The sequence below is a fragment of the Heterodontus francisci genome, chromosome 19, assembly GCF_036365525.1.
Source record: "Heterodontus francisci isolate sHetFra1 chromosome 19, sHetFra1.hap1, whole genome shotgun sequence".
Lineage (NCBI taxonomy): Eukaryota > Metazoa > Chordata > Chondrichthyes > Heterodontiformes > Heterodontidae > Heterodontus > Heterodontus francisci.
In genome coordinates, this window is record NC_090389.1 from 18,654,157 (window position 1) to 18,680,330 (window position 26,174).

The following is a 26,174-nucleotide window of genomic DNA, read 5'->3' on the forward strand; positions in this document are numbered from 1 at the left end:
CCAACACCGAACACCTATTCCTGCTGGGGGACTTTAATGCCAGGGTTGGGGCCGACCATGACTCATGGCCCTCCTGCCTTGGGCGCTATGGCGTTGGAAGGATGAATGAGAACGGGCAGAGACTGCTTGAGTTGTGTACCTATCATAACCTCTGCATCACCAACTCGTTCTTTCACACTAAACCCTGTCACCAGGTTTCATGGAGGCACCCAAGATCACGTCGTTGGCACCAGCTAGACCTCATTGTCACAAGGCGAGCCGCCTTAAACAGTGTTCAAATCACACGCAGCTTCCACAGTGCGGACTGCGACACCGACCACTCCCTGGTGTGCAGCAAGGTTAGACTCAGACCAAAGAAGTTGCATCATTCCAAGCAGAAGGGCCACCCGCGCATCAACACGAGCAGAATTTCTCACCCACAGCTGTTACAAAAATTTCTAAATTCACTTGTAACAGCCCTTCAAAACACTCCCACAGGGGATGCTGAGACCAAGTGGGCCCACATCAGAGACGCCATCTATGAGTCAGCTTTGACCACCTACGGCAAAAGTGCGAAGAGAAATGCAGACTGGTTTCAATCTCATAATGAAGAGCTGGAACCTGTCATAGCCGCTAAGCGCATTGCACTTTTGAACTACAAGAAAGCCCCCAGCGATTTAACATCCGCAGCACTTAAAGCAGCCAGAAGTACTGCACAAAGAACAGCTAGGCGTTGCGCAAACGACTACTGGCAACACCTATGCAGCCATATTCAGCTGGCCTCAGACACCGGAAACATCAGAGGAATGTATGATGGCATGAAGAGAGCTCTTGGGCCAACCATCAAGAAGATCACCCCCCTCAAATCTAAATCGGGGGACATAATCACTGACCAACGCAAACAGATGGACCGCTGGGTTGAGCACTACCTAGAACTGTACTCCAGGGAGAATGCTGTCACTGAGACTGCCCTCAATGCAGCCCAGCCTCTACCAGTCATGGATGAGCTGGACATACAGCCAACCAAATCGGAACTCAGTGATGCCATTGATTCCCTAGCCAGCGGAAAAGCCCCTGGGAAGGACAGCATTACCCCTGAAATAATCAAGAGTGCCAAGCCTGCTATACTCTCAGCACTACATGAACTGCTATGCCTGTGCTGGGACGAGGGAGCAGTACCCCAGGACATGCGCGATGCCAACATCATCACCCTCTATAAAAACAAAGGTGACCGCGGTGACTGCAACAACTACCGTGGAATCTCCCTGCTCAGCATAGTGGGGAAAGTCTTTGCTCGAGTCGCTCTGAACAGGCTCCAGAAGCTGGCCGAGCGCGTCTACCCTGAGGCACAGTGTGGCTTTCGTGCAGAGAGATCGACTATTGACATGCTGTTCTCCCTTCGTCAGATACAGGAGAAATGCCGTGAACAACAGATGCCCCTCTACATTGCTTTCATTGATCTCACCAAAGCCTTTGACCTCGTCAGCAGACGTGGTCTCTTCAGACTACTAGAAAAGATCGGATGTCCACCAAAGCTACTAAGTATCATCACCTCATTCCATGACAATATGAAAGGCACAATTCAACATGGTGGCTCCTCATCAGAGCCCTTTCCTATCCTGAGTGGTGTGAAACAGGGCTGTGTTCTCGCACCCACACTTTTTGGGATTTTCTTCTCCCTGCTGCTTTCACATGCGTTCAAATCCTCTGAAGAAGGAATTTTCCTCCACACAAGATCAGGGGGCAGGTTGTTCAACCTTGCCCGTCTAAGAGCGAAGTCCAAAGTACGGAAAGTCCTCATCAGAGAACTCCTCTTTGCTGACGATGCTGCTTTAACATCTCACACTGAAGAATGCCTGCAGAGTCTCATCGACAGGTTTGCGTCTGCCTGCAATGAATTTGGCCTAACCATCAGCCTCAAGAAAACGAACATCATGGGGCAGGATGTCAGAAATGCTCCATCCATCAATATTGGCGACCACGCTCTGGAAGTGGTTCAAGAGTTCACCTACCTAGGCTCAACTATCACCAGTAACCTGTCTCTCGATGCAGAAATCAACAAGCGCATGGGTAAGGCTTCCACTGCTATGTTCAGACTGGCCAAGAGAGTGTGGGAAAATGGCGCACTGACACGGAACACAAAAGTCCGAGTGTATCAGGCCTGTGTCCTCAGTACCTTGCTCTACGGCAGCGAGGCCTGGACAACGTATGCCAGCCAAGAGCGACGTCTCAATTCATTCCATCTTCGCTGCCTTCGGAGAATACTTGGCATCAGGTGGCAGGACTATATCTCCAACACAGAAGTCCTTGAAGCGGCCAACATCCCCAGCTTATACACACTACTGAGTCAGCGGCGCTTGAGATGGCTTGGCCATGTGAGCCGCATGGAAGATGGCAGGATCCCCAAAGACACATTGTACAGCGAGCTCGCCACTGGTATCAGACCCACTGGCCGTCCATGTCTCCGTTATAAAGACGTCTGCAAACGCGACATGAAATCGTGTGACATTGATCACAAGTCGTGGGAGTCAGTTGCCAGCATTCGCCAGAGCTGGCGGGCAGCCATAAAGACAGGGCTAAATTGTGGCGAGTCGAAGAGACTTAGTAGTTGGCAGGAAAAAAGACAGAGGCGCAAGGGGAGAGCCAACTGTGCAACAGCCCCAACAAACAAATTTCTCTGCAGCACCTGTGGAAGAGCCTGTCACTCCAGAATTGGCCTTTATAGCCACTCCAGGCGCTGCTTCACAAACCACTGACCACCTCCAGGCGCGTATCCATTGTCTCTCGAGATAAGGAGGCCCAAAGAAGAATTTCTAAAAACAGATAACCCAATCATTATCACATCAAGGGAATACACAATAAACGGGAGGATATTGAAATTTGCAGCTATGGGGAAAGATTGTAAAGGCTAGGGTTGTTTACTTCAGAACAGAGGAGGCTGAGGGGTGACTTAATTGAGGTGTACAAAATTGAGGGGCCTTGATAGAATAGACAGGAAGGACCGGTTTCCCCTAGCGGAGAGGTCAATTACCAGGGGCACACATTTAAGGTGATTGGTAAAAGGATTAGAGGGTACATGAGGAAAAATCTTTTCACCCAGAGGGTGGTGGGTGTCTGGAATTCACTGCCTGCATCAGTGCTGGAGGCAGAAACCCTCAACTCATTTAAAAGGTAGCTGGACCTGCACCTGAGGTGCTGTAACCTGCAAGGCTACGGACCAGGTGCTGGAAGGTGGGATTAGATTGGGTGGCTATTATTTCGGCTGGCGCAGACACGATGAGCTGAATGGCCCTCTTTCTGTGCCGTAACTTTTTTATGGTTTCTACGTGACCATCCCCACCCCAGGGATCTGTATTGGGGCCTCAGCTTTTCACAATATTCATTAATGACTTAGATGGAGGAATGGCGAGCCATATTTCTAAGTTTGCTGACAACATGAAGGTAGCACAGTAAATAGTGCAGGGGGAGCAGACAATTGCAAAAGGACATTGATAAAGAAGGGTGGACAAAACTACGGCAGATGGAAAGTTTAATGTGGGGAAGTGAGTGTTCATCCACTTTGGACTTTAGAAAGATAGATCAGAGCATTTTTTAAATAGCAAGAACAATGGGGGAAGCAAAGAGATTTAGGGACCCATGTGCAGAAATCACTAAAACTAGTGGGCAGGTACAAAAATAATTAAAAAGGCTAATGGAACATTGGCCTCTATCTCAGCGGGTCTGGAATACAAAGGGGCAGAAGTTGTACGACTGTTGTATAAAGCTCTGGTTAGACCCCATTTGGAGAACTTCTGGGCAATGTACCTCAGGAAGGATTATATTGGCCTTGGAGGAGGTGCAGCTCAGATTCATCAGAATGACACTGGGACAAAAAGCATTAAATTATGAGGACATATCGCATAGACTAGGCTTGTAGTCCCTTGCATATAGAAGATTATGGGTTGATCTAACTGACATGTTTAAGATAATTAAAGGATTTGACAGGGTCGATAGAGAAACTATTTCCTCTGGTGAGGAAGGCCAACTTAACCTTAAAATTAGAGCCAGGATGTTCAGGGGTGATTTCAGGAAGCACTTCATCACACAAAGGGTAATGCAAATATGGAATTCTCTCCTCCAAATCGTCCCAGCCCTGCTTACACAGCCCACTATTGATCTAGCTGGGGAAAGGCCAAAGAAGGATTTGATGTGGACGCTTTCTTTCAAGGTGGCTGCATATCCTGCCAGGGACCGGGTAGCTCAGTCAGCTAGATGGCTAGCTTGTGCTTCAGAACATCAAAAGTGCGGATTCAATTCCCATTCTGGTCTGAGTAAGGCAATAGGAAACCACTTCATGTACCTTCTTCCCTAGCCATGCTAATCTCTCCTGATGGAGGGGGGAGGAGGAGGAAAAAAAAAAGAAAAGAGGACTTACCCTCAGGCAGACCGTCACCATGGCACAGCATATCCTACCACAGTAGTCAAGCCCCTTGAAGATTTGAGGAAGTGCAGGCAGCCACTGCATCATTGGATAACTCTAGCTGGTGCAAGGACATCTTATAACCCTACAGCCAGATTCTCAAGGCCACAACCATCCCAACAGAGCTGGAACAGCAAATCACAACGTATGACAATCAATATTCCTCCCATGGAGCATATGGACACAATTTATGATTAAGAAGCAGGGAAAGCACACATTAGAAGGTTATAACCATCAGGAAAGACTGAACAGGCAGGGCCTCCCCTCTCTAATTAGTGGTATTTAAAGTTATGAAGGGGTTCAATAGGGTAGATGTAGGGAAGTTGTTTCCATATATGGGGGAGTCCAAAACTAGAAGCAACAAATAGAAGATAGTCACCCATAAATCCAATAAGGAATTCAGGAGAAATGTCCTTAGCGAGAGAATATGTGGAAGGTGGAAGTTGCTACCACATGGAGTAATTGAGGTGAATAACATAGATGCAGCTAAGTAAGTACATGAAGGAGAAAGGAATAAAAGGATATGCTGATAGGTTAGATGAAGAGAGGTAGGAGGATGATTGGGTGGAGCATAAACTCTGTTGGGCCATATGGCCTGTTCCTATGCTGTACATTCCGTGTAAGGTGACAAAAGGGAACCATAAGAGTAGAACCTAGACTATATCACCAATATAAATAGCAAAATACTAATCCTTTTATGTCTGCTTTGTATGTACAGTATTGACAGGCAGGGCTGCAGAAATATCTGGTGCAGGGACGAGGCTTCGAAAGATGGGAGCTCAGTTTCAGTAGAAGGAATGTGCAGCGTGGTCTTAGAGTGACATCCTGTAGGAGGAGCAAAAGGGTCCATTACTGACAGTCGAGCTGCAGTCTCCCTGCTTATATATCAGCTCTCTGTGCCATTCTCATCCTCTTTTCTCTCTTCCAGTGGACTCGCAGCCCCAAGAACCACCACCTCATCCCACTGCATGTGCTTCTCCTTGAATGGTAAAACCATGTGGTGTAGCAGCTGTTTATTAATTCTGGTTGGATTGCAGAGTGGTACAATTATCTGCACAAAAATAGTTCCTTCGCTATCCCAACACCACAGTAACTTAGCTGGTGGCACAAGCCTCATTGTATCTGCACTCTGCAGCTGTGTGGCATTCTGACTGGGGTCATCAGTGAGGGCTCGAAAGAGTAGCTCTGGTCACCCAAGAACTATCTATTGAATTTTGTTTGTGTCAAATAATACAGGGTCTGTGGACTACTCCTTAATGAGAGCATCATAGCTGCTCCCCAGATAACAGGCTTCAACATCAGGATCATGTTTCTGTAGCCTAAACAGCCTGCATATTAAAGGAGTGCTACTCCTGCCTGTTGCTGTATGGATTGGGGTTGACACCCTGGATGCTTGGGAAGCTTACTGGAGAATTCTTTGATCTCCAATTGGTGTCTCCTTTCCATTGGGAAAGTGATAAAGATGTTTCCCCAGGTAAAGTCTATTACTTGCTTAATAAAATAAAAACTTGCACTTTTCACGACCTCAGCATGTTCAAAATCCCTTTACACCAATGAAGTACTCTTGAAGTGTAGTCTTTGTTGTAATGAAGGAAATGTAGAAAGCTCCCACAAACCGCAATGTGATTATAATCAGATAATCTGTTTTTTCGTGATATTGGTTGAGGGATAAATATTGGCCAGGAAATGCCTGTGAAATAGTGCCATGGAATCTTTTACGGCCACCAGAAAGAGCAGACAGAACCTCAGTTTAACGTCCCATCCAATAATGCAACATTCCTTCGTTATTGCACTGGCTTTGTGCTGAATCTCCACAGTGGGACTTGAACCCATCGCCTTCTGATTCAGAGGCTATCAACTAAGACATGAGTGACACCTAATGGTGGATACCATTGGCACCCATGGAACATTAACTCAGCAAGAGTTCGCACTGACACAAGTTAACTTAGCAAGCCAGGCACCTGGAGGGCAGGAAACGTCCACTGTGGTCTTGATGGCTGCTCCTTGTGCGATGAAGGTATCCAAAACTACAATACTGCTTATCCTCTCTGTCTCCAGGTACTTTTCCAACTCCCTCTCCAATCAGCAGTCCAGTCAAGATATTCACCTTCCTCTCTTAATTCATCTAAATTTGATGTTAAACTTTAACTGAGGGTTATTGTCAAGGACAGTACCTCTGGATAAAATAAACACCATGAAATCAGATCCAAACCTTTATTGTAAAATTTAAATAATGTTCGAATAAGACAAAACTATATTTGAGTTCCGCTGCACTCTCACCGACCCCTCTCAGTACAAAGCACTAGGCAAATTTTCCGCTTTAATGTAACCAGTTTACATATATTTTAGCCCTGTTCCAGGTGTGAGAAGGACAATTAAGTCATCCTGTAGGTAGTCCTCAATCATCAAACTGAAGACAAGGCATCCTGCACACACAGTCAGACCTGCCTCACATTACACAGCAGGGTACACAGGATGCCTCAAATTGAAGACATGCCTACATCAGCAGTCACTGTACTAATTCATTCATTGTGTGAAGTACTTAAGATATTTTGATGTGATAAGGCACCATATAGATATATTAGAATCTGAATGCAATTCCAAGGACTATCTGCGAGTTTCCCAATACTAAATGGGTGACTGGGTGATAGAGCCCAGACAGCCCGCTGCTTCCAGTACCATTCTTCCCCCGTTAACCTAACCTAACCAGTGAATGACAGACTATTCAACCATGAGCCAGCATTCCCACACTTGCTCTTTCCAGCAGTAATTACTGGGTAGTGATGAGGAGTGGAAATCCTGACAATTCTTTTCCTACTACCTATTTAATCCAGGAGCAATGAGATCAGCTGTAGGAACACAACCAAGGCATTGAACCAGGAATATTTCTGGTTTGTATTCACTATTACCATACATTGTAATGCATTTATAAACTGAGCTATCAGAGCCAAATATTTTAAAAGGGCAATGGTAGTGATGGGGATAAGAGAAAAAATATCTTGGTGAAAAATTCAACTAAATCAAAGGGGGAGAATTAACCATTTAGCAGGGGGAGAGAATGAACTATTTAGCAAAGGGGCAGATTAAACATTTATCTTCCACCCCATTATGACAACCCCAAAAAAACTAAACCTTTGACACTGGCTGTTAACTCACAACAAGAATTCCATACTGTTTTAAACACAGGCAGAACAGGGAATTCATAAACTGAAGTGCAGAATGTTTATAGTCTGTTGGCTCTGGTTCATTTGAAGGTAAAGTTTTGCCCATTGTTTGTGTCCCCAATTCTCCTTGGTCCTGTATATCTGACCAATGCTAACAATCCACCTTGGGACACACTGATCAAAGTCCAGCACTGGATCTACTGCAAGACATGAATCTAACTGAAGATGGGGACGATTTTACTTGTCACACTTGTTCATACCCAGTGTTACTGAAGTTGCTATTTCTTCAAACTGCTCTTTCTCTCTCCTCTGATTTTTCAGAAGGATTTGCCCTTGTGATGCTGGTCATCATCACTCTGAACTTCAGCTCAAGAAGTCTGAAAATGGTACCCAACATCAACTGACAAGAGCGCGAACAAATTTCCTCCCCATTATATACTACTGGATGTACAAAATGACAGCAACAGTTCAAGGACTTTCCCTTCCCCCACCTTTCCAACAAGGCTCATATTTATCCCAGACAAATGTTTTCCCTTGCGAGTGTACACTCCCAGCTCCTCTTATTCTTCTGCCCCTGTTTTACAGGGAATCTCCTCACTGTGATCAGAATCTTGGGGTGTCTTAAATATCTTGTCAAAGGAAAGACTGGTGCGTTTCAGGAGGTAGACAGCAGCATGGAGCCCGCCAACATTCACCCAGACTGTATGAGATTTCCTCCATAGGTGGCCCATTCTCGACATGGCCTACAGTAAGAAAGTGAACACAAGTTTTAAGTTCTGGGGCTGCAGGAAGAATTTAGATCCTGTATAGTCAGGTAACATGTCCTGGGCTCACAACAAATTGAACTCATAAAAAAATTTGGCTAAGACCAGAACAGCTTCTGCTCAGCATGGAGTGGTACTGACTCATGCTGGAATAGGGTTCAATAGTTCCCAGTTAAAGAGCCTATTCTTTGCACATAATTCAAGAACAGGTCCCAGAAGGCTAACCTCAACCAAACATACTACTATAGTCATTGGTTCCACATACACAATGCCAGCATGGGTTGCTTAAAGCAGGAGACACTGATGCCATTGCTGTGCCCCTAGCACTGTCTATCTTGAAATTGGGCATGGGTGCTCTGTAAGGGTCAGCTACTTAATAGGTGGTGCATTTAGCAGTCTCTGGAGGAGTTATTACATGCTATCCCCATCCAACTCAATGGGCTGTATTAAAATGTTACCATGGTAATAATCACCATTGGTACGGACAGGCAAAGTGATGCGACAGTACTGCAGCATCGACGGAGAGCAGAAAAACAGATTCATGCCCTCACCCCCTAGCTTTTGCCCACCATTTCAGATTTTAAGCATGATGCAGCACCCATGGTAGTGGGAAGGGCAGCAAAAACTGGTAGCAGATTTGTCACCAGGCTACAGTCCACACAATCCATACATCAGAGGATGCCACCTCCCCACAGCTGCTTTGAGACCCAGAACCTGATCAGGAGTAATGGAAAAGAGGACCACCTACTTGGAAAATTTGCCATGGTTTAGAGAGGCATTATGAGACACATTTGCCAACATGTGCTCCAATTGTCATCATTCTGGATGCGGCCAGGGAATTGGTGCGGTTCAAATGAGAAGGGGTTAACTGCTCTGTAAACTTAACTTCTTTCCTACTGAGCAGCGGAGGCAGTCGGGAACCGGGGGGCGACTTAAATACCGGCCGGGGATTGGAGCGCAGCCTTTCCTACCTGAGGAGCGGAGGCAGTCTCTCTCTCTCTGTCTTTGTGTCAGCACGCGCTGGGTTTGAAAAGTGCAAAAAAACCGACCAGTGACATCACAGGAAATCTATAAGCTGAATGGTTGCTAAGTAACAGCTATTATCTGTAAATAATTTTTGAAAATCAGAGGAAAAAAGTTTTTTTAAAAAAAAAACCCCTCTGACCACCTGCAGGCGCTTACCCATCGTCTCCCGAGACAAGGAGGCCGAAGAAGAAGAGTTAGAATAGTGCTGTTTGGACATAGTCAGGCTGAGAATGGTGTGTGAGGGATTTTGGGGAAAGAGGTGCTCTTTGCAATCTTTCTTTTCTTTTCTGCCTTTTCAGCCTCCACAGTACAAGGGAAGAAGCTGATTGACAAGGAACTGGTAAGTTATTCCACTTATTACACTAGTAATAGTTAGTTTGTAAATCTAAGTAATGGCACGGCAGCTTGGCCAAGCAGAATGTGCTTCCTGTGACATGTGGGAAGTCGTGGACGCACCATGTCCTTGACAAACACATCTGCAGGAAGTGTCACCGGCTGTAGAAGCTTGAGCTCCAGGTTTCAGAACTCGAGCAGTGGCCGGAGTGATAGTGGCACATCCACGAGGCAGAGAACTATGTGGATAGCATGTTTCAGGAGGTAGTCACCCCGGAGCTTACGAGAGCACAGACAGAGAGGGACTGGGTGGCTGCCAGACAGACAAGAAGGTCAAGGCAGGTAGTGCAAGAGTCTCTGGAGGGCATCCCACTTTCTAACCAGTACTCAGTTCCGAGTACTGATGGGAGAGAGGGTTCCTCTGGAGAGTGCAGCAAGAGTCATGACCAGAGCACCATAGGTGGCTCAGCTGTGCTGGGAGGGAGGACAAAGGGCAAAAAAGCAATAGCGATAGGGGATTCTATAGTTAGGGGAACAGACAGGCGTTTCTGTGGTCGCAGACGTGAATCCAGGATGGTATATTGCCTCCCTGGTGCAAGCGTCATGGATATTACTGAGCGGCTACAGGGCATTCTGGAGGGCGAGGGTGCACAACCAGAGGTCGTGGTCCACATTGATACCAATGATATAGGAAGAAAGAGGGATGAAGTCCTGCAGTCTGAGTTTAGGGAGTTAGGAACGAGATTAGCAAGCAGGACGTCAAAGGCAGTAATCTCCAGATTACTCCCAAGGCCACGTGCTAGTGAAGATAGAAATAGGAAAATACACCAGATGAACGCGTGGCTGGAGAGATGGTGCAGGAGGGAGAGCTTCAGATTTCGGGGGGCACTGGGACCGGTTCTGGGGAAGATGGGACCTATACAAGATGGACGATCTACACCTGAACAGGACTGGAACAAATATCCTTGCAGGAAGGTTTGCTAGTGCAGTTGGGGATGGTTTAAACTAGTTTGGCAGGGGGATGGGAACCTGAGTGCACAGTCTTAGATAAGACAATTTCAGGGCAGGGAACAGGAGGCAGAAAATTAGCAAGTGACTCTGCAAGACAGAAGAAGCAAAGATTAAAAAGTGTGCAGCACAGGAATTTGGCAGTGTTAAAGGGTCTTTACTTAAATGCAAGGAATATAGTAAATAAAGCCGATGAGCTGAGGGCACAGATAGACACATGACAACACAATATTGTTGCTATAACAGAAACTTGGCTTAAAGAGGGGCAAGAATGGCAGCTCAACATCCCTGGATATAGAGTTTTCAGGAACGATAGAGAAGGAGATAAAGAAGGAGATGAAAAAGGAGGGGGTGTAGCATTATTAGTTAAGGAATGAATAACAGCTTTGAGGAGGGATGATATGCTAAATGAAATCATCAAACGAGGCAATATGGGTGGAGCTCAGAAATAAAAAAGGAGCAGCCACACTAATAGGAGTGTACTATAGACCTCCAAATAGTGAGAGGGAGATAGAAGAACAAATATGTAAATTTCTGAGTGCAAAGACTATACGGCAGTAATAGTTGGGGATTTCAACTACCCCAATATCAACTGGGATGCAAACAGTGTGAAGGGCACAGAGGGCACAAAATTCCTGAACTGCGTTCAAGAGAACTTTTGTAGCCCGCACATAACAAGCCCAATGAGAGGGGGCGCAATTCTAGATTTAGTCTTTGGTAATGAGGCTGGGCAAGTGGATGAACATTTTGGAGATAGTGACAGATAGTTTTAGCATAATCATGGAAAAGGACAAAGATTAACAGGGGTAAAGGTTTTAAATTGGGGAAGGCAAATTTTACGAAACTGAGAGGTAACCTGGCAAAAGTGGATTGGATACAGCTACTTGAAGGAAAATCAGTGGCAAACCAATGGGAGGCATTCAAAAGCGAGATACTATAGGCACAGTGTAGCCATGTTCCCACAAAGATAAAGGGTGGTACTGCCAAATCTAGAACCCCCTAGATATCTGGAAGCTTACAGGGCAAGTTAAAGCTTATGATGATCATAAAAATCTTAATACTTTAGAAAGCCTAGAGGAGTATAGAAAGTGCAGGGGTGAAGTAAAAATGGAAATTAGAAAAGCAAAGAGAGGACATGAACAATTATTGGCAGGTAAAATCGAGGAAACCCAAAGATGCTCTTAATGTGCTGATAAAGCAAGAAGATAACGAAGGAAAGGGTAGGACCTATCAGAGATGTACAAGGGAACTTATGCGTGGATGCAGAAGATGCGGGCAGATTCTTAATGAGTTTTTGTCTCTTTCTTCACAAAGGACAGGGTTGATGCAGATATTGTAGCTAAAGAGGAGGAGAGTGAAATATTAGCTATGATAAGCATAATGAGAGGAGAAGTACTAGAGGGTATGGCATTCTTGAAAGTGGATAAATTGCCAGGGCCAGATGGATTACATCCCAGGTTGTTAAAGGAAGCCACAGAGGAAACAGCAGATGTGCTGAGGATCATCTTCAAATCCACACTAGACACAGGCGAGGTACCAGATGATTGGAGGTCTGCGAACGTTGTACCATTGTTTAAAAAGGGTGCGAGGGATAGGCCAAATAATTATAGGCGCCAGTCTGACCTCGGTGGTGGGTAAATTGTTAGAATCAATACTGAGGGACAGGATTAACCGCCACTTAGAAAGGCACGGATTAATCAGGGATAGTCAGCATGGATTTGTTAGGGGAAGGTCATGTCTTACTAACTTAATTGAGTTTTTTGAGGAAGTAACAAGGAGGATTGATGAGGGTAGTGCAGTGGATGTGGTCTACATGGATTTTAGTAAGGCATTTGACAAGGTCCTGCATGGCAGACTGGTCAGTAAAATGAAAGCCCTTGGGATACAGGGGAATGTGGCAGGTTGGATTCAGAATTAGCTCAAGGACAGGAAGCAAAGGGCAGTATGCGACGAATGTTTTTGCGAATGGAAGGCTGTTTACAGTGGTGTTCCACAGGGCTCAGTGCTGGGTCCCTTGCTGTTTGTGGTATATATTAATGATTTGGACTTAAATGTGGTAGGCCTGATCGGGAAACCTACAGATGACACAAAAATTGGCTTTGTAGTTGATAGTAAAGAGGACAGCCGTAGACTCCAGAATGATAACAATGGTTTGGTTGAGTGGATGGGAAAGTGACAAATGGATTTCAATCCAGAGAAGTGTGAGGTAATGCATTTGGAGATGGCAAATAAAGACAGGGAACACAGAATAAACTGGATGATATTGAGAGGGGTAGAAGGAGAGAGAGACCTTGGAGTGCATGTCCACAGGTCCCTGAAGGTGGCAGGACAAGTAGATAGAGTGAAGAAGGCATATGGAATGCTTTCCTTTATTGGTCGAGGTATAGGATACAAAAGCAGGGATGTAATGCTGGAACTGTATAAAACGCTGGTTAGGCCACAGCTGGAGTATTGTGTACCGTTCTGTTCACCACATTACAGGAAGGACATAATTGCTCCGGAGAGAGTATAGAGGAGATTTACAAGAATGTTGCCAGGGCTTGAAAGTTGCAGCGATGGGGAAAGATTGGATAGCCTAAGGTTGTTTTCCTTAGAACAAAGGCGGATGAGGGCTGTCTTAATTGAGGTGTACAAAATTATGAGGGGCCTAGATAGAGTAGACAGGAAGGACCTGTTTCCCCTAGCGGAGAAGTCAATTACCAGGGGGCACAGATTTAAAGTGATTGATAGAAGGATTGGGCAGCAAAGTGGTTAGCACTGCAGCCTCACAGCTCCAGCCACCCGGGTTCAGTTCTGGGTACTGCCTGTGCTGAGTTTGAAAGTTCTCCCTGTGACCATGTGGGTTTCCTCCGGGTGCTCTGGTTTCCTCCCACATGCCAAAGACTTGTGGGTTGATAGGTAAATTGGCCATTGTAAAAATTGCCCCTAGTGTAGGTAGGTGGTAGGAGAATTGAGGGAAGGTGGGGATGTGAAAGGGAAAAAGGGATTAATGTAGGATTAGTATAAATGGGTGGTTGATGGTCGGCATGGACTCGGTGGGCTGAAGGGCCTGGTTCAGTGCTGTATCTCTCTATGACTCTAGAGGGGACATGAGGAAAAACTTTTTCACCCAGAGGGTGGTCAGGAATGGTGGTGGAGGCAGAAACTCTCAATTCTTTTAAAAGGTACCTGGACAAGCACCTGAAGTGCTGTAACCTGCAAGACTATGGACCAGGTGCTGGAAGGTGGGATTAGATAGCGGCTAGATTTTTCGGCCGGCACGGACACAATGGGCTGAATGGCCTCCTTTTGTGCCGTAATTTTTCTATGGTTCTAATGCAAGACAATGGAGTCACAAAAGAGAGCGCCGGGTGATTGAACTGGATTTCAGCGTTTGATTGTCAACATTGCACATACATATGAAGGTTAGCGACCTTTCGCTCATACCATCTCTTCACTTTGAGGACCAAATCTAGCCCACAATGATGTAATGAAATCTCCGTTTGCTGGCTACAAAGGCTGTACATGAAGTGGATAAGGCGTCTTCTCAATCACGTTCCAAAACCCGCCCCCAATATCAGCACCTGTTTGCAACCTCAGTTGGAGGGGCCCTGGCAACTCCAATATATTAAGGAATTCACAAACAGATGCTGGGACATCACTGTAATGTGTAGTCATTGATCAATATGGGCGGCACAGTGGCGCAGTGGTTAGCACCGCAGCCTCACAGCTCCAGGGACCCAGGATCGATTCTGGGTACTGCCTGTGCGGAGTTTGCAAGTTCTCCGTGTCTGCGTGGGTTTTCGCCGGGTGCTCCGGTTTCCTCCCACAGCCAAAGAGTTGCAGGTGATAGGTAAATTGGCCGTTGTAAATTGCCCCTGGTGTAGGTAGGTGATAGGGAATATGGGATTACTGTAGGGTTAGTATAAATGGGTGGTTGTTGGTCGGCACAGACTCAGTGGGCCGAAGGGCCTGTTTCAGTGCTGTATCTCTAAATAAAATAAATAAAATACAAAATCTCAGCTTAGCAGGCTACACCCAAATTTCACTGTGTAACATGCTACACCAGCATCTCATATGATTTCATCAGGAGCTCCGTGTCCAGTCTGACAGGATAATCCCAGGAATACAGGTATCTTCTTACCTTTACAAAGCATTTCTTGTCCTGTGTTAGGAGTGCAGCTCTGCCAGTCTCTGGTCTGCACACACGTCCCATTTCCTTCAGACAGGCTGGATACAGATCCCAGTTCTTCCTCCTCGAGCCTATCCTGGTTTTATTCCACACAAAGTTCAGAAAATATTGATTTGTTTCTATAGGATCACAGGAAATAGGAGCAGGAGTAGGCCATTCAGCCTGTCGAGCCTGCTCCACCATTCACACAGACCATGGCTGATCTTCTATCTCTACGCCATTTTTCCCCACTATCCCCATAACCCCATGATGTCATTGGTATCCAGAAATCTATTGATTTCTGTCTTGAACATGCTCACTGATTGAGCTTCACAGCCCTCTGGGATAGAGAATTCCACAGATTCACTATAAGGTTGCCTTCTACCCTCCCCCAGAGATGATAGCAATCAGGAGCAGAGAACCTGGCTACATTTCCTCTCCCTAGACCATGGATTACTACTGTACTACCCATGATCTGCTAAATTCAGCACAGACCAGAACCAAATCAGAGACCTTCATGGTCTGTAACCAGTTGAGCCAGTTATAAAGTCTTCCACCTCCTACTTAACAGGTTGGGTAGAGGTCAGTGGCCATAATTAAATGACATCAGCCTTGAATAAACGTGGTTAACAGAAACAGGACCAGCAACCTTTCTGAATGTGACACAAAAATCAGAGTCCAGATCACCACTTAGGAATGGAAAGGCTTCCAGCGTCTGCTCTGCCAGGTACTTGCTAACTGAATTCAGTGCCAGCAGCAGTGAGTATTTCTGTGAGTCAGCCATGGCTCAGTTGGCAGCAGTCTCATTTCCTGAGTCAGAAGCATGTGGGTTCAAGTCCCGCTCCAGAACTTGAGCTCAAATATCAAGGTCAACACTCCAGTGCAGTACTGAGGGAGTGCTGCGCTGTCAGGGATGCCACCTTTTAGATGAGACATAAACCAAGGCCCTGTTTGACCCCTCAGGTGGACATAAAAGGTTCCATGGGACTATTTTGAAGAAGAGCAGGGGAATTCTCCCCAGTGTCCTGACCAATAGGTATCCCTCAATCACCATCACAAAAACAGATTATCTGGTCATTATCACATTGTGGGAGCTTGCTGTGCACAAATTGGCTGCCGCTTTTCCTACATTACAACAGTGAATGCAGCTCAAAAGTACTTCATTGGCTGTAAAGCGCTTAGAGACATCCAGTGGTCATGAAAGGCACTATATAAATACAAGTCTTTCTTTTTTTCTGTTGTTACATAAAGGAGGTGCTCTCCACACTTTCGACAGCAACCAGGACCCAGCTTTTTGTGACTCCCAAAGCTTCTTCAATAGAAGGCAGAAGTCTCGCTATTGGAGAACCAATTGGGACTGGTGCTCAAGAAAGCAGCCCATCATCATCTCTGGACAGCAAGGAATGACAATGACTGGTGGTTTTGCCAGTAACGGCCACATCCCAAGAATAAAAAAGTCACCAGTTTAATGCTAGTTCTTGCTTTCTAGAGACATCATAAATAGAACTACAGCTTTGCCACCACCCCCAAGATCTTGGATTTTTCAGGAGCACAGCAGCCTCACTGAGGATTTAACACATAGGTGCTTCTTAAAACTATAAAAAAGGAGACAGCCCCACTCAGGAATGATGTTGAGCTATAACCTTCCTCATCTGGGCCTACCAGGGCTAGTGTACAGCACACCTAATTTGGGTGATATTATCACACCATGGAATCTTCCAAATCCAGCTTTTCACTGTATATAGTGCACTGTAATATTTAATGTACTGTAATATGAGTGTTTATTTCAGTGCAAGAATGTGGGAAACCAAGAGCAGTTGGCCCAGAAAGACCAAGGTTTCCCTGAACCTGCCAGCAGGCTAGAGTTCAGCTGTATCCCTGGGGTGGCAGATTCACCAATGGACGCCAAAATTAATTGAAATCAGTACACATTTGAATCCAAATTAATTTCCGAACTGACAATACACTGTTCGTCACCTAGGTTAGTGCAGGTGAAGTAACAGCCAAGCAATTGGAGGGAGTGCAAACCTAGAGACATGTACTACGGCTCAACAGTCACTGGTCAGTCTAGAGTGCGGTGTTGGCAGATATACTTGCATTAGAAGTACTGAAGGAAGAATGATCCCTATTGTAAAGTAAATAAACTGAGATTACAGATCATTTACATTTAGAATTAAGACCAAAGTGGTTTAAGGGGGAGGGGATCTGTTGAGATATATAAAACATTAAATGGAATAAGGTGTATAAATCCAGAATGTTACTACCAGAATGTACACTAAGAAAATGAGACTGAGGCATAAATGGCAATCACTGAAAGATAAGCTGAATATATCAACATTTAGTGTGTCAGCTGTGGCTCAGTAGTAGCACTCTCATCTGAGTCAGAAGGTTGTGGGTTCCTGTTCCACTCTAGAGATTTGAGCACATTATTTAGGCTGGCATTCCAATGCAGTCCTGAGGGAGCAGGGCACTGGCGGAGATTGTCTTTTAGATGAGAAATTAAACTGAGGTCCGGTCTGCCCTCTCAGGTGGACGTAAGAGACTCCATGGCTCTATTTCAAAGAAAAGCAGGCAAGTTCCCCTCAGTGTCCTGGCCAATATCTATCCCTCAGCTAACATAATTAAAACAGATTATCTGGTCATTTTCACATTGCTGTTTGTGGGATCTTCTTGTGCAAAAATTGTTGTATAATGACTACACTTCCAAAGTATTTCATTGGCTGTAAAATGCCTTTGGGGTAATCCTGAGATCATGAAAGGCACTATATAAATACAAATTCTGTCTTTATATCAACAACTTTTCATAGCAGTTATGAAGGTTGCAAGATGCTTCACAAGCATAAGTATATTGAGAATCAGGGAGCTTAGAAGGTATGAGTGAAAACTTGGTCATATAGAGTTTTGAGTATATTTCTAAAGGCGGAGAGATGGAGGGGTTTTGGGAGGGAGCAGGTGAATGCTCTGTCATTGATGGTGGGAGGAATACACAGAAGGCCAGATTCAAATCTTCCTAGAGTATAGCATCTTATTATATTTCTGAAATGTGTCAAAGCACATCGCAGTGAACTGCTTTGAACTGCAATGTCTGTTGTTATGTAAGCACATGGGCCAGCCATTTTTTGCACGCCAGAAGATCCTATAAACAGATGAACGATCAGTTGTTGAGTTTCTGGTGATAACAAATCAATTTCACAGTTACAATGTCTTACCTCTTTCCAAAAGGCATATCTGATATAATTACATCTGCAGAGCTGGTCTTCATGGGAAGGTTACAGATGTCCCACTGGACAACATCCAGTGGCATGCCCCAGGTAATCCTGCAATGTACAATAAAACAATTCCATAAAGGAATGGACTTTAACTGAGGCTGCAGCTTGGTGTCCATCACAAGAAGGTGTTTTCCTTACACCTGCCCTTACTCCTTCCCTGAACATAATGCACATATGGGGGTATATTCCACAGATGCCAGGTGCCCCAGAGTACCTCACCAAGGCTGCATCCATCAAGTGTGAATCCAGACAGCAAATATTGGCAGGATAACCATTTACAGAAACCACTGGATAGGGATCAGGAGTAGGAACCCTGGCTGAGTTTTCTCTCCTGACCCCAGGGTGCTCCGGCCCAGTGCACTGCCCTGCCCACCATCCCAACTGAGACTGGCCAATTCAGCAGCGATCTGGGACTGAACCCAGGAATCAGCTAGTCTGTATGGCCTAGTTACCTATTGGCTTTACCAACTGAACCATCACAAAGGGGCAAGGGACAATTCTTTGAACTGGACAATGTCAAAACGCTCAGACAGCACAATAATACAGTGCAACAGGTATTTAACAAATCAAGCTTGCCCCCACCTAATTTTTCTACAATTTATTTAATTTTCTCTCCTACTCTTTTCAACCTTGATGTCCTGCAGTATGGGTTTTTAACTGACATTTTTCTTAATGAAAGTTAATTACAGTTCCTGACTTTTGATGTTTGATTGTTGTCAATTTTCCAGGAATCTTTCTAGTTTTCTGGCAAAATCCAAGTTGCAAATGGAGAAAGAATTGACCCAAGCACCTGGCTCTCCTGATGACGCTGATCCATGGCGTCTACAGCTCTATGTGCACCAGGACACTCATCAAAAGGGTCAATCTTCACATGCGAGTCTGGACAGTGAGTGTCAACAGTTTACTAGGCTGCATTGTAGGGGTCATCCCAACTGAACACGAGCCTCTTTGCCAGAAATGCATATTTTGCAACTGGGGTCAATGGTCATTGATCAGGAGCTGCAATCCTTGGTCAATGTCTTCAGGTGAGTGGGGGCCGACTGAAAAATTACAGTTGGAAAAGAGGTTTGAAGCTAGATTATCACCCTTATGGTACAGTCAGTTAAACTAACATCTCATTCACTCACACAAAGGTAGAATTCAGTGATCACTGTGTGCAGCAGGATGAAACCTTACCTTCCCTTCTCCAGTCTCTTCTTCTGTAGGGAGTTGATGTTATTTACGGATCTGTTCACAGCAAGTACATTGTTGTCTCCACCAAGGAAGTAACACTGTGAGAATTCTAAAGCTCCCTAGAGGGGTATTTAAATGAGATACTGAGATCCACAATTTAAGGAATAGCACAGAAGGAGTATCTTCTGTTCAAAGTACAATCTGGTTTTATACAGAAAAAAATAATTGCAAGAACTTCTGACCCTTTGGATGACTTTCTGACTACAGTGTAGGCAGATCTTCATCGCTGCTGGGCTGATCCCTGGCATCACCAGTAAAAGGAGTGCAGATATTACTGAGGAGACTCCAGTGAAAGTGGAGAGTGCCACAGATCAGACCAACTTTTTCCAGGACCCCAGATGAGCCACACTATCAAGATTTTCAAAACCACGATAAATTTGGAACTATTATGAACTGAGTGCTGTCTGTCTGCACAGAATGTGAAGAAAGGAGTTTGGTGAGTGAGGGAGTTCAGTGAAGAGGGGAACTATAAATTAAGAAAAATAAATTTAATTAACACAATAATTATGGCAGGCGAGGTGATGTGTCACAGCTGCAGTATGTGGGAGCTCCTGGCCTATGCAAACACATCTGTAGCAAGTGTCTGAGGTTTGAGGAGCTTCGGCTCAGAGTAGATGAGCTGGAGACTGAGCTGCAGACATTGCGATGCATCAGGGAGGATAAAAGTTACCTGAACACTTTGTTCCAGAAGGTAGTCACAACCCTTAGGATAGGGTGGTCTGATTTAGTCAGTGGTCAGGGACAGGAAGGTGTGACTGCAAGTCAGACAGGTAAGGGGATCATGAAGGTGGGAGCAGAGGAGCCTCAACCCTTGCAATTGAGAAACAAGTTCAAGGTTCTTGCAGCTTGTATGGACGAGAGCAAGGGCTTTAATGTGGATGAGCAGACTGACCAAGGCACCATAATACCGGAAGCCATTCAAGTGGGAGGAGTTAAAAGGAATGTAGTGGTAGTAGAGGACAGTATAGTCAGGGGGATAGACACAGTTCTCTGCAGCCAAGAGCGAGAGTCCAGAAGGCTGTATTGCCTGCCCAGTGGCAGGGTTTGGGACATCTGCTCAGGGCTGGAGAGGAACTTGCAGTGGGAGGGACAGGATCCTGTGGTCCATGTAGGTACCAACGACATGGATAGGACTAGGAAAGAGGTTCTGCATAGAGAGTACGAGGAGCTGGGCACAAAATTAAAAAGCAGAACCTCAAAGGTAATAACTTCTGGATTATTACCTGAGCCATGTGCAAATTGGCATAGGGGAAATAAGATTAGAGAGATGAATAAAAGCAAAATACTGCGGATGCTGGAAATCTGAAACAAAAACAAGAAATGCTGGAATCACTCAGCAGGTCTGGCAGCATCTGTGGAAAGAGAAGCAGAGTTAACGTTTCGGGTCAGTGACCCTTCAGTTCCAAAGAAGGGTCACTGACCCGAAACGTTAACTCTGCTTCTCTTTCCACAGATGCTGCCAGACCTGCTGAGTGATTCCAGCATTTCTTGTTTTTGTTAGAGAGATGAATGTTTGGCTCAGAGACTAGTGTGGGAGAAGTGGGTTCCAATTCATGGGGCACTGGCACCAGTACTAGGGAAAGTGGAGGCTGTACTGTTGGGATGGACTTCACCTAAACCATGCTACGACTAATGTTCTAGTGAGTCGTATAACTAGGGAAGTAGAGAGGGCTTTAAACTAAATAGAGGCGTGAAGGGATCATGTAGGGGAAGATTGAGTAAATTAGAGGAAAATGACAAGATCAAGGTAGCAATAAAAGGAATGACCATCAGCGTATGGCAGGAAGGGACATTGATTGCAAACTTAAGAGTGTGCCAGCAGGTAGGGCCAGAGTTTACAAAATCAGTAAAAAAACTGAATTAAGGGCTCTGTATCTGAATGTCTGCAGCATTTGCAATAAAACAGATGAATTGTCAGCTCAAATAGAAATTCATATGTATGACCTGATAGTCATTACAGAGATGTGGCTACAAGGAAAGCTGGTACCTGAATATCCAAGGGTACATGACATTCAGGAAGCACAGCATGCTGGGAAAAGGTGATGGGCTAGCTCTGTTAATTAAAGAGGGCATCAGTACTGTAGTGAGAGATGACCTTAGTTCTAATGATCAAGACATAGAATCAGTTTAGGTGGAACTAAGAAACGGAAGGGGCAGAAAACATTGGGTCAGAGTTGTTTATAGGCTACCAAACTGCAGTGGTAATGTAAATCACAGTATAAATCAGGAAATTAGAGGTGTATCTAACAAGGGTAATACAGTAATCATGGGGAATTTCAATCTACATATAGACTGGGTAAATTTTATTAGTACTAATTTTGTGGAGGACAAATTCTTGGAATGTATGCGAAATGGTTTTCTAGATCTGTATGTTCAGGAACTGCATCACAAACATTGAAGTCCTGGAAACAGCCGATGTCATCAGTATCGAGGCCATTGTCCTGCAAAGCCAACTGCGTTGGGCGGGTCACGTTGCCCGGATGGACGACAGGCGCCTGCTCAAGATAGTGTCGTATGGAGAGCTGACCACAGGTAAAGGGAACAGAGGAGCCCCATGCAAACGTTTCAAGGACTCCCTGAAGTCCCTCCCTGTGTGCCACATCGACCATTGCCAGGGGAAAGCACAGGCCATAGATCGTTTTCCTTGAGATGCTACCTCAGGAGGGCTACAGACACCTTGGAGACTGAGCGAAGAACCAGTATGAAAGAGAAAAGGAGAAGGATAGATCCATTTGCCCCCTGCAGCGACTACACCTTCACTTGTACCTGCTGTAGGAGAATCTGCAGTCACAGATAGGCCTGCCTAGCCACCAGTGGGCCTGCAGTCGATGACTACAACCTTCCCAAAATCTTCATCCGCGAAGAAATGCCAAGAGATGTTCAGGAACCAACTAGGGAATGGGCTATTTTAGATCTAGCATTGTGCAATAAAAAAGGGATAATTAATAATCTCGTTGTAAAGGAGCTTTTAGGAAAGAGCGACCTTAATATGATAGAATTTTACATTGAATTTGAAAGTGACGTCGTTCAATCAGAAACTCGGGTCTTAAATCTAACCATGAAGGTATGAGGGGAAAATTGGTTATGGTGGATTGGGAAACCATGTTAAAAGGTATGATGGGAGACAGGCAATGGCTAACATTTAAAGAACTAATACATAGTTTATAACAAAAATACATTGCTTTAATGCACAAAAACCCAGCAAGGAAAGTGTTCCAACCTTGGCTAATGAAAGAAATCAACGATTGTATCAGAGCAAAGGAAGAGGCGTACATAGTTGCCCAAAAAAACGGTAAGCCGGAGGATTGGGAGCATTTCAGAATTCTTCAAAGGAGGACCAAGAAAAAGATTAAGAAAGGGGAACAAAGATTGAGAGTAAACTAACAGGAAACACAAAAGCAGACTGTAAAAGCTTCCATAGGGATATAAAAAGGAAAAGATTAGCAAAGACATATGTGGGTCCATTACAAGTGGAGTCAGGAGAATCTATAGTGGGGAATAAGGAAATGGCAGAGAAACTAAACAAATATTTTGTGTCTGTCTTCATGGAGGGAAATACTAAAACTCTCCCAGAAATAATGGAGAATCAAGAGACTAATGTAAACAAGGAACTGCAAGATATTAATGTATTAGTAAAAAAAAGTACGAGAGAAATTAATGGGGCTTAAAGCAGATAATTCCCCTGGATCTGATTATCTACATCCCAGAGTGTTGAAAGAGGTGGCTGTAGAGATAGTAGATGCATTGGTGGTCATCTTTCAAAATTCTATAGACTCTGGAACCATTCCTGCAGATTGGAAGGTGGCAATTGTAACCCCGCTATTTAAGAAAGGAGGGAGAGAGAAAATGGGGAACTACAGACCTGTTAACCTAACATCAGTCGTAGGGAAAATGCTAGAATCTATAATAAAGGATGTGATAACAGGACACTTGGAAAATAATGGTAAGATTGGGCAGAGTCAACATAGATTTATGAAAGGGAAATCATGTTTAACAAACCTGGAGTTTTTTGAGGATGTAACTAACAGAATAGATAATGAGGAACCGGTGGATGTGGTATATTTAAATTTTCAGAAAACTTTTGATAAGGTCCCACACAAGAGGTTAGTAAACAAAATTAGAGAACATGGGATTAGGGGGAACATACTGGCATGAATTGAGAACTGGTTAACAGACAGAAAACAGGGAGTAGGAATAAATGGGTCATTTTCGGATTGGCAGGATGTGAATAGTGGGCTACCGCAAGGATCAGTGCTTGGGCCCCAACTATTCACAATCTATATCAATAATTTGAATATGGGGATTAAATGTAATATTTCCAAGTTTGCAGATGATCCAAACTAGGCAGAAGTGTGAGTTGTGAGGAGGATGCAAAGACGCTTCAAGGGGTTTTGGAGAGGCTAAGTGGGCAAAAATCTGACAGATGGAATACAATGTGGAGAAATGTGAGGCTATCCCCTTTGGTAGGAAAAACAGAAACAGTATTTCTTAAATGGTGAGGCTGGGAAGTGTTGAACTTCAAAGGGACTTGTGTGTCCTTGTTCATAAGTGACTGAAATCTAACATGCAGGTACAGCAAGCAATTAAGGCGGCAAATGGTATGTTGTCCTTCATTACAACAGGATTTGAGTATAGGAGTAAAGATGTCTTACTGCAATTATATAGAACCTTGGTGAGACCACAAGGAGTATTGTGTACAGTTTTGGTCCCCTTACCTAAGGAAAGATCTACCTGCCATAGAGGGAGTGCAATGAAGGTTCACCAAACTAATTCCTGGAATGGAGGGATTGTCCTATAAGGAAAGATTAAATAGACTGGGCCTTTATTCTCTGGAGTTTAGAGGAATGAGAGGTGATCTCATTCAAACATACAAAATTCTTATAGGGCTCGAAAGGACTGATGCAGGAAGGATGTTTCTCCTGCTTGGGGAGTCCAGAACCAGGGGACACAGTCTCAGAATAAGGGGCAGGCCATTTAGGACTGAAATGAGGAGGAATTTCTTCACTCAGAGGGTGGTGAATCTTTGGAATTCTCTGCCCCAGAGGGCTGTGGAAACTCGTTGAGTATGTTCAAGACGGAGATCGATAGATTTCTACATATTAAATTAATCATCAAGGGTTACGGGGATAATGCAGGAAAATGGTATTGAAGTAGATCAGCCATGATCTCATTAAATGGCGGAGCGAGCTCGAAGAACCGAATGGCCTGCTCCTGCTTTTTGTTGTGTTCTTATGTTCTTAACCTTCTGCTTTAAACCTTTGATTGATTTTCGATACTGCCCATATTGTACATACATACAAACACATGAAAAATGATGGACAGGAAAGGACAGACTGGTCCACCCAGCCTGTCCTATACAACTGTGCGGCCCTGTGTATCCCAATACAGACACTTCCCACCCGAACCAGTGCCATGTAATCTCCTGGGATAGGTTTTACTTTATTGTTTGTGACTCACAAAACCAATAAAAAGGAGAACTAACAAGAACATCTGCACATGAAGGTGAAAACCTACCAGGAAGGATGAAGTAATTCCATGTCACCAGTTCCAAATTTTACTTATTCTTACCCTATCGCTGCCCAGTGAAGATCCCAACTCTTGCTGGGCCACAATTCTACTGGTCCCACGCACCCTCCACTACCTCACCCAAGTGGTCATTCTCCAGGTGATCCTGGATAGCGAGTGTTGGCTGTGATGTCGTCCGCAACTCGGCCAAGTCTCATCTTGACCTCACTAAAGCATAGCAAGACAAAAACAAACCATGGTATATCTAGTTTACCTTCTACCATCTTGGTATTCGCATGAGACTAAATCGTTACAGTGCAGAAGGAGACCATTTGGCCCATCGTGTCCGCACTGGCTCTCTGAAAGAGCAATTTCTTCAGATTCATTCCCGTCTTCTCCCCATAACCCTGCACATTCTTCCTTTTCATATAACTGTCCAATTCCCGTTTGAATGCTTCAATTGAACCTGCCTCCACCACGTTCTCAAGCAGCGCATTCCAGACCATAACACTCACTGTGTGAAAAAGTTTTTCCTCATGTCACTTTTGCTTCTCTTACCAAATACTTTAAATCTGTGCCCTCTCGTACTCGATTCTTTCACGAGTGGGAACAGTTTCTCCCTATCTACTCTGTCCAGACCCCTCATGATTTTGAATACCTCTATCAAATCACCTCTCAGCCGTCTCTTCTCCAAGGAAAACAGTCCTAACTTCTCCAATCTATCTTCATAACTGAAATTCCTCATCCCTGCAACCATTCTCATGAATCTTTTCTGTACTCTCTCCAATGCCCTCACGTCCTTTCAAAAGCGCAGTGCAATACTCCAGCTGAGGCCGAACCAGTGTCTTATACAAGCTCAACATAACTTCCTAGCTCTTGTACTCTATGCCCCTATTAATAAAGCCCAGGATACTGTATGCTTTATTGATCGCTCTCAACCTGTCCTGCCACCTTCAATGACTTATGCACATATACACCCAGGTCCCTCTGCTCCTGCACCCCCTTTAAAATTGTACCCTTTATTCTATATTGTCTCTCCATGTTCTTCCTACCAAAATGAATCACTTCACATTTCTCTGCATTGAACCTCATCTGCCATTTGTCTGCCCATTCCACCAACTTTTCTATGTCCTTTTGAAGTTCTACACTATCCACCTCACAGTTTACAATGCTTCCAAGTTTTCTTTTATCTGCAAACTTTGAAATTGTGCCCTGTACACCAAGGTCTAGGTCATTAATATAGATCAGGAAAAGCAAAGGTCCCAACACTGATCCCTTGAGAAC

General features: G+C 44.7%; 1 protein-coding gene across 4 annotated transcripts in view; it reads right to left on the bottom strand.

Annotated features, from left to right (window-relative positions):
• Positions 1-6,638: 6,638 nt before the first annotated feature.
• Positions 6,639-26,174, bottom strand: part of thumpd3 (THUMP domain containing 3) — a 42,475-nt gene continuing 22,939 nt past the window's right edge. For all 4 annotated transcript variants that reach the window (XM_068051421.1, XM_068051423.1, XM_068051420.1 and 1 more), the window contains 4 exons: positions 19,329-19,444; positions 18,093-18,200; positions 14,857-14,980; positions 6,639-8,345 (listed from right to left, as the gene is read on the bottom strand). In XM_068051421.1, coding sequence (XP_067907522.1) covers positions 8,163-8,345; positions 14,857-14,980; positions 18,093-18,200; positions 19,329-19,444 — 531 coding nt within the window. In that variant the 3' untranslated portion in view covers positions 6,639-8,162. The remainder of the gene's footprint in view (positions 8,346-14,856; positions 14,981-18,092; positions 18,201-19,328; positions 19,445-26,174) is intronic.